Source organism: Oncorhynchus keta, chromosome 19 (genome assembly GCF_023373465.1).
Source record: "Oncorhynchus keta strain PuntledgeMale-10-30-2019 chromosome 19, Oket_V2, whole genome shotgun sequence".
Lineage (NCBI taxonomy): Eukaryota > Metazoa > Chordata > Actinopteri > Salmoniformes > Salmonidae > Oncorhynchus > Oncorhynchus keta.
In genome coordinates this window covers 78,174,697-78,183,922 of record NC_068439.1, presented here as the reverse complement: position 1 = coordinate 78,183,922, position 9,226 = coordinate 78,174,697, and the positions used below count along the sequence as shown (strand labels likewise).

General features: G+C 40.5%; 1 protein-coding gene across 1 annotated transcript; it reads left to right on the top strand.

Moving 5' to 3' along the window:
* The first annotated feature begins 3,018 nt into the window (after positions 1–3,018).
* On the top strand, positions 3,019–8,595 carry LOC118374787 (ER membrane protein complex subunit 7-like). The gene is made up of 5 exons (XM_035761273.2): positions 3,019–3,397; positions 3,971–4,090; positions 6,106–6,244; positions 7,279–7,359; positions 7,639–8,595. The coding sequence occupies exons 1-5, from the start codon at positions 3,162–3,164 to the stop codon at positions 7,792–7,794; spliced, it is 732 nt and encodes a 243-aa protein (XP_035617166.1). The 5' UTR covers positions 3,019–3,161; the 3' UTR covers positions 7,795–8,595.
* Positions 8,596–9,226: the final 631 nt, after the last annotated feature.

The following is a 9,226-nucleotide window of genomic DNA, read 5'->3' as shown; positions in this document are numbered from 1 at the left end:
ATGCTATGGGGATGCTTTTCAGCGGGAGGGACTGGGAGACTGGTAGGAATAGAGGAAACAATGAATGGAGCCAAATCCTTAATGAGAACCTGCTTCAGAGTGCAGATGACCTTACATGCTGACCGCGCAGGTTGATTTTGTGCCAGGTTGATTTTGTCCCCACACACCAGATGCGAGCAGGACGTGCAGATTGAAGTATCAATATTAACTCTGAACCAATTACATTAATCAAACATTTATGGCAATTTAGCTAGCTTGCTGTTGCTAGCTAATTCGTCCTGGGATAGAAACATTCGGTTATTTTACCTGAAATGCACAAGGTCCTCTACTCTGACCACTAATCCACAGATAAAAGTGTAAACTGAGTTAGTTTCTAGGTATCTCTCATCCTTCAGGCTTCTTCTTCTTTGGACTTTATATGGTGGTTGGCAACCAACTTTAAGGTGCATTACCACTACCAACTGGACTGGAGTGTAGACCTCAGTTCATCTTTCAATCACACACATAGGTAGGTATATGCTCCTAAAAACCAATGGGTATATGCTCCTAAAAACCAATGGGTATATGCTCCTAAAAACCAATGAGGAGATGAGAGAGGCGGGACTTGCAGCGCATCAAAGCGTCACAAATGGAACCAAGATCTATTTCAGCGCCTGGCTATGCAGACGCTCGTTGACGCGTGTGACCAGTGAGGGTGCAATGATCGAATAACATGTACGTGTACATTTATTTTGCAGCGCGTGCGACACGAGCGGTGTGGTCAGCAGCATACAGCCAAAGCAATACTGGAATGGCTTCAGAACAAGAATGTGAAAGTCCTTGAGTGGCCCAGCCAAAGCTTCAATGAATCCCATTGAAAATGTGTGGGAAGACTTCAAGATTGCTGTTCGCCGTCGCTCTCCATCTACCTTAACAGGGCTTGAAAAAATCTGCAAAACCAGATGTGCAAAGCTGATACAGACATACCCAAAGCTGTAATCGCCGCCAAAGGTGCCTCTACAAAGTACAGACTCAGGGGTGTGAATACTTATGTAAGTTCGGTTTTTGTATTTCATTTTAAATACATTTGCAAATATTTCTAAAAACATGTTTTCACTTAGTCATTATGGGGTATTGTGTGTAGATGGGTTAGAAAAAATGGATGTAATCCATTTTGAAGTCAGGCTGTACCACAACAAAATGTGGACTAAGTCAAGGGGTAAGAATACTTTTTGAATTGAATGTAAATGATATGAGAGGACACTGTATATGGTGATATGAGAGGACACTGTGTATGGTGATATGAGAGGACACTGTGTATGGTGATATGAGAGGACACTGTGTATGGTGATATGAGAGGACACTGTGTATGGTGATATGAGAGGACACTGTGTATGGTGATATGAGAGGACACTGTATATGATGATATGAGAGGACACTGTGTATGGTGATATGAGAGGACACTGTGTATGGTGATATGAGAGGACACTGTATATGGTGATATGAGAGGACACTGTGTATGGTGATATGAGAGGACACTGTGTATGGTGATATGAGAGGACACTGTGTATGTGATATGAGAGGACACTGTATGGTGATATGAGAGGACACTGAGAGGACACTGTGTATGGTGATATGAGAGGACACTGTATATGATGATATGAGAGGACACTGTGTATGGTGATATGAGAGGACACTGTATATGGTGATATGAGAGGACACTGTATATGATGATATGAGAGGACACTGTGTATGGTGATATGAGAGGACACTGTATATGGTGATATGAGAGGACACTGTGTATGGTGATATGAGAGGACAATGTAAGTCAGGCCCGAGGCATTTTTGTTTTGTTTCTGAGAACAGATATTGCTGTGAAAAGAGACTCGCTGCACTGGTTTTCAAATCAAATCAAATTGTATTTGTCACATACATGGTTTTATGAAAACATTTAGCTTCTGTTTGTGAAAATACCTCAATGGGAAAATATGTCCATCTAAATAAATCATGCTATACCAGTCCGTCACTGCCATGACAAAAAAGGTTGCACTCTAATAGGAAGAAAATGCACTCTTATGGCTCAGGCAGTAACGTTTGTCATTAAACAACCTCGGATAACGGGACTGTAGCTAGGTTTCCAATCAATTGACGACATTTTCATGCGAACATTCTGAAATCCGCATAAAGAAAATAAGCCCGTTTCCACCACCGGATTTGTTGCAGATTTTGTTTTAAAAGTGCATGATGACGATAGGCACACAAAGTGTACTTCTTCGCTTACATTTGCATACACCCTGTAAAAAAATCCCAAGTTCCGTGTGTTAAATGGGTTTCCTCTGTTTTCAACTCTGATAGTTGTCACAAAAACACCTTGCGTTAAATAGCACATGTGGCTACTCTGGTCTTGAAACGTGCGATCTAGCCAACAACTGGCAGATACAGTGCAGGTAGACTGGTCTACACGATGAGATTATTATAGATAAAAGCCATTTGTATTTGTCAAACCGCACGGCATTTGCATCGATAATCATATCACCAGAATCAGACCCTCGATATTAACTGGAAAGGCGCATCAAGATCACCATGTACGTTCATCATAATTTATCTGTCGCCTAATAAACTGCATGGTTTCCTGAGTCGTAGTGGGAGGACCAAAGACCATATCCTCACGTGACTCCAAACTTACTTCGATATGATGGTTATTATATTAATATTTGGGCATGGAAGCGTTTTCCCTGCCATTTATCGCATCATTAATTTTACTGACCAAAAAGATCCCACGATGTCGAACGAACAAATTGTCAGCATTTCCACTTCCTGTTTCCATCACAGCTCTCGTGATTTTTCTTTATATATGGCTATGACTTTACTCGCATAAAAACTGGATGGAAACTTGGTTAATGTCTTTGATCTCGAGGGGGAAAAAAACAAACTAGCACGTAAATCTCCATTATCATAGATGTTTTGACTATCGACAGATCTCTGTTTAGACAAGGAAGTTGCGTATTTCCGGGTTTCGGTAACTTTTTTTTAATTTTTATGAAGCAACGTGACGTCAATATATCCCGACGGCAGAGACAGCTGACGCAAAACTTACACCTGCTTTGTCAGCTACATGATTTCAGCTACTCTTATTATAGTTATATAGAAAACGTATCCTTGTTGAAATACCGAACGTAAACATGTTGCTGCATGGTAGACTATCAGAATTATGTATTTTTCTACAGGCTATGTTTGTTTTAGCGTGCTGTTTCAGCGATATAGAATCGGGGCCTGTCGCGACGAGTGGATCTGTTCAACCAAACGGGGATCGTTTTAAACTCGAGGGTCGGGCAATCGTTCCTGGAGTGAAAACACAAGACTGGATTTCATCAGCCCGAGTCACGGTAGAGGGTGAAGAGTATATAGGCTTTATGAGGTAAGACTTGAGGCTTGAACGAAGAAAAACAACTAATAGTTACAGCTGTCGGGTTGTTGTGCAAGTTAAGGGCTAACACTAGCCGGGGCCCTGTGTTGTGGTCACTACTAGCAACCAGCTTCGATGTTGCTAGATTCGTTTTTTTGTGGTACTTTTTTACCACAATTTCGTGATATCCAATTGGTAGTTAGTCTTGTCCCATCGCCAGTTTGTAGTTTACAGCTAGCCAACGACGTTATCGGTGTCATCATCTCAGTCTATTTGCAGTCTGGTTTATCAAATGCCTGATAATTGAGATGAAGAATAACTCATTGAGACTATGCTGAGTGTCCAACATTTTCACGTGGTAAATTCCAAGTTCCACAGTGCATTGTCGAGGGGTTTAAGTAAATATTGTTTGCTAGTTAACTAGCACACACACACTTTTAGTTCCCACTCTGGCCAAGGACTCCAACACCTGTTATAATGCTAGATCAAACTGAACATGGCTGTAACTGTATAATGTTAATTGATTCCTTAGTAAATCCCTAACCTGCAATTTATAATTTCTCAATCCTCTCTGTCTCTCTGCAGAACTGATGGCAGCTTTGTCGTCAATGATGTTCCCTCGGGATCTTACGTTGTGGAAGTAATCTCACCTGGATACAAATTTGAAGCAGTCCGTGTAGACATCACATCTAAAGGAAAAATGAGGTATAGTTGTTTTGTTCAGGGTGTGAGAGTCGTTGAGGGAGGTGAACAAAACCGCATTTTTGTACCTTATCAGCATAACTTCATTAGAGGTCGACCGATTATGATTTTTCAACGCAGATGCTGATTATTGGCGGACCAAAAAAAGCCAATACCAATTAATCTGCCGTTTTATTTATTTGTAATAATGACAATTATTAATTTGTAATAATGACAAATGACAATAATGACAATTATTTTCAATGACTTATTTTAACTTAATATAATACATTAATAAAATAAATTTAGCCTCAAATAAATAATGAAACATGTTCAATTTGGTTTAAAGTGTTGGAGAAGACAGTGAAAGTGCAATATGTGCCATGTAAGAAAGCTAACGTTTCAGTTCCTTGCTCAGAACATGAGAACATACTAAAGCTGGTGGTTCCTTTTAACATGAGTCTTCAATATTCCCAGGTAAAAAGTTTTAGGTTGTAGTTATTATAGGACTAGTTTTCTCTCTCTACGATTTGTATTTCATATCCTTTGACTATTGGATGTTCTTATAGGCACTTTAGTATTGCCAGTGTAACATTATAGCTTCCGTCCCTCTCCTCGCTCCTCCCTGGGCTCGAACCAGGAACACAATGACAACTGCCACCCTCGAAGCAGCGTTACCCATCGCTCCACAAAAGCCTTGACCCTTGCAGAGCAAGGGGAACAACCACTCCAAGTCTCAGAGCGAGTGACGTTTGAAATGCTATTAGCGCGCACCCCGCTAACTAGCTAGCTATTTCACGTCGGTTACACCAGCCTAATCTTGGGAGTTGATAGGCTTGAAGTCATAAACAGCTGCTGATGAATGAATGAATGCTTACGAGCCTGCTGCTACCTACCATCGCTCAAACCATAGACTTAGTTATAACATGATAACACACAGAAATACGAGCCGTAGGTCATTAATATGGTCGAATCCGGAAACTCATCTTGAAAACAAGATGTTTATTCTTTCAGTGAAATACGGAACCGTTCCGTGTTTTATCTAACGGGTGGCATCCAAAAGTCTAAATATTCCTGTTACATTGCACAACCTTCAATGTTATGTCATAATTACGTAAAATTCTGGCAAATTAGGCGGCACAAACTGTTGCATATACACTGACTCTGCGTGCAATGAACGCAAGAGAAGTGACACAATTTCACCTGGTTAATAATATTGCCTGCTAACCTGAATTTCTTTTAGCTAAATATGCAGGTGTAAAAGTATATAAAAAATATATACTTCTGTGTATTGATTTTAAGAAAGGCATTGGTGTTTATGGTTAGGTACACATTGGAGCAACAATACGCACCGCATCGATTATATGCAACGCAGGACAAGCTAGATAAACTAGTAATATCATCAACCATGTGTAGTTAACAGGTGATTATGGATGATTGATTGTTTCTTATAAGATACGTTTAATGCTAGCTAGCAACTTACCTTGGCTTACTGCATTCACGTAACAGGCAGGCTCCTCGTGGAGTGCAATGAGAGGCAGGTGGTTAGTGTTGGAGAAGTTAACTGTAAGGGTGCAAGATTGAATCCCCCGAGCTGACAAGGTAAAAACCTGTCGTTCTGCCCCTGAACTAGGCAGTTAACCCACCGTTCCTAGGCCGTCATTGAAAATAAGAATGTGTTCTTAACGGACTTGCCTCGTTAAATAAAGGTAAGCAAAAAAAACGTCCAAGTCGGTGTCCAAAAATACCGATTTCCGATTATGAAAACTTGAAATCGGCCCTAATTAATCGGCATTCTGATTAATCGGTAGACCTCTAATAGGTACGGAGGGAGAGAGGGTATAGTCTAGTCTATTAATCAGTCGACCATGTATTGTCCACATACTTGGGCCCCGATTTCCCATTGACAGTATGAGACTAGTCTTATTCTGTGTCTGGGAGAAGTGCCCTTGATGTCTTGCCTCTTTGCCAGGCTTATAGCTAGTATACGTGGTAGGGAAGGAGACGACTTGATCTCTAAGCGGTGGTTCACTTCACAGGGCCCGCCTGGTGAACTTCATCAAGACGTCTGAGGTGATCCGGCAGCCGTACCCGCTCCAGCTGAGGTCCTCTGGGCCACACACCTACTTCATGAAGAGAGAGACCTGGGGGTGGACTGACTTCCTCATGAATCCCATGGTGAGATGATCAGATGCGAATGATGCATAGAATAGTGTTTACTGTGTATTCTGAAAGATTCTAAGTAAATGAAGTTGCCGCTTTGTGATTGGAGGAGAGTCCTACTGTGGTAATAGTGTAGTATTACTGTATTGTAATTGCTTTACTGTCCCATGCAAAGGTATCATACCGGTCCTTCAACACACATGCCTCCCTAACAGGTGTCATTTAACTAGTGCCTTTTTTCGCATGGTGTTTGTACTAGTGAGTAATAGAATAAAAGGTCTAGCCAATATCAGAAAAATAATAGGTGATGCCCTCTGCTGTTTAACATTTGACTCGTCAAGGCAAAGGGTTTGAAGAATCTCAAATATAATATATATTTAGATTTGTTTAACACTTTTTTTGTTTACTATGTCATCCCATTTGTGTTATTTCATAGCTTTGTCTTCACTATTATTCTACAATGTAGAAAATAGTAAAAATAAAGGAAAACCCCTGGAATGAGTGGTACTGTGTGTGTAATATACACGGCCGTTCAAAAGTTTGGGGTCACTTGTTTTTTGAAAGAAAAGCATATAGATACTCAACTAGTCTAAAGAAGGCCAGTTTTATTGCTTCTTTAATCAGTACAAACGGTTTTCAGCTGTGATAACATAATTTGCGAAGGGTTTTCTAATGATCAATTAGCCTTTTAAAATGATAAACTTGGATTAGCTAACACAATGTGCCATTGGAACACAGGAGTGATGGTTGCTGATAATGGACCTTTGTACACCTGTGTAGATATTCCATAAAAAAATCTGCCGTGTTCAGCTACAACAGTCATTTACAACATTAACAATGTCTACACTGTATTTCTCATCAATTTGATGTTATTTTAATGGACAAAAAATGTGCTTTATTTTAAAAAACAGGGACATTTCTAAGTGTTCCCAAACTTGTGTGTGTGTGTTTTTTTACTCTGCATTGTTGGGAAAGGACCCGTAAGTCTACACCTGTTGTTTACGAAGCGTGTGACAAATATTTGATTTAATGCGTGTCTGATTCCCCAGGTCCTGATGATGGTCCTTCCTCTGCTCATTATCGTCCTGCTCCCTAAGGTTGTCAACACCAACGACCCTGAGATGAGAAAGGTAAACAAGGACACCTGTACTCTGACACATCTCTCTGAATGTCTGCCATCCAGTACATTCAGTGTTGATACATTTAGATAAACATGTTCATAATCTAAATGTAAATTTCATAGTAAGGGAACTCTCCTCATCCCACCACCAATGTGAAGCACCTACATAATGTGTTTGTGCTGTCTTGCCAACTCTCATTGTCATGGCATAGCAGAAACAGATCTGAGACCAGGTCATACCAGTGTGATACGAACTAATCGTGTGTGTTTATTCACTCCCTGTTCCCAGGAAATGGAGCAGTCAATGAACATGCTGAACCCCAACCCTGAGCTACCTGACGTGTCTGAGTTCATGACCAAGCTGTTCTCCGGCTCCAAGAGCTCCAGCAGCAAGGCTGTAGGTGGCAGCAAGGCTAGTGGCCGCCCAGCAGTCAAGAGGAGGTAGTACCAGAACATTACATGTACCCCCGGGCCTGAGGAACCACTCTTAACTAGTCATACCATGGAAATAATAGCATTTTTAAAGAGCATTTTCATTTGTACAGTTGTTTTTTGAGAGGGGGGGTCTTTCATTTTGGTCTGAAATACAAGTCTGGCTGTCTGATTGTAAGTGGAATGACTGAGGATATGAGAAGGCTTGAGGTTAAAAAAAATATATACATTTTTGCACTGCGCTGTTGAAACTCATTTTACTCTTCATTTGATGTTTTGCATTGTACCTGTGAGTGACTTTGTTATGCCTGCTTGGTTCCGTCATATACTCCTTGTTGTTTAACCCTTGTCTCCTTGGCTAAATGAGATAACTGTCTCTAACAACCCTTGGGTGTGTGTACTACTTTGTCTGAGGCATCATACATGAATGTTAGTTCTAATTCTACTACTTGAATGAGAAAATGCATTCATATTGAGTTGTTTTTTTTTGTTGTTTTTTTTTGAGTTAGGGCCGAGGTCAGGGTATTCAACTCTGACCCTTACGAGGTCCGTAGCCTGCTAGTTTTCGGTCCTATCTGATAATTCATTGCACCCACCTGGTGTCCCAGGTCTAAATCAGTCCCTGAATAGAGGATAAATATTATTATTATTATTATTATTTTAAAGCAGTGGAACTGGCTTCGAGGTCCAGAGTTGAATATGAGGGGTCTAAGTAACACAACTGTGAATGGACTGTAAAATGGATATAATTTTAATGATCAAGAATGAAAAAATACTTATTTAAATACCAAGTTGAATTAAAATGTAAATGGTGGAGCTGTCTCGTTATCAGTTGTGTTCTGTGGATGGTGTATTCCTTGAGGAGGGAACATGAAATAATTGAACCTCATGTCCAATGTCTCGACAGACAAGCTGTCTTCATCAGGGTATAATGACACAGTGACAAGTTTATATAGTGTCAAAGGACACACACAGGTGTTTGTAGTCATGGCTTGGTGTGGCCTGATATCATTGGTTCATTCTCAGATATAAAAAAAAACATACCAAAAACTTGAATGGACAGCATCTGATCATAGATACAATTTGTCTCCATAAGCCTAGAAAACATTTACAATGAAACGCAAAATCACAATGATCACAAGAATGGCTTCTGATTAAAGTCTACATTGACATCGAAGGGAGCATGGGTATTTAAATTTAAAGATCCAGGCAGCCTCTCATTTTAACAAATTGTCAAGGTCACCCCCCTCCTAGGGATGGTGGCATGGTCGATGCCGTTACAACGTTGGGGCGAAATCGAGTGGTTTGGTTCCAAAACGTGGGCCGCAACTGGATAAGTCGTGTTTTTGCCCCTACTGGTGCTACAATGCGCCGAGATTTGTACTTTTCATTCGCACTTTGTTCCACCCACATTTTTACCACAAGGACAAGTTTATAAGGTAAAT

Excerpts from the sequence above, each read along its gene's own strand:
- LOC118374787 (XM_035761273.2), top strand. The coding sequence starts at position 3,162 with ATGTTGCTGCATGGTAGACTATCAGAATTATGTATTTTTCTACAGGCT. Across the intron at positions 4,091-6,105 it reads ACATCTAAAGGAAAAATGAG|GGCCCGCCTGGTGAACTTCA; the intron begins GTATAGTTGTTT and ends TTCACTTCACAG. Across the intron at positions 7,360-7,638 it reads ACGACCCTGAGATGAGAAAG|GAAATGGAGCAGTCAATGAA; the intron begins GTAAACAAGGAC and ends CCCTGTTCCCAG.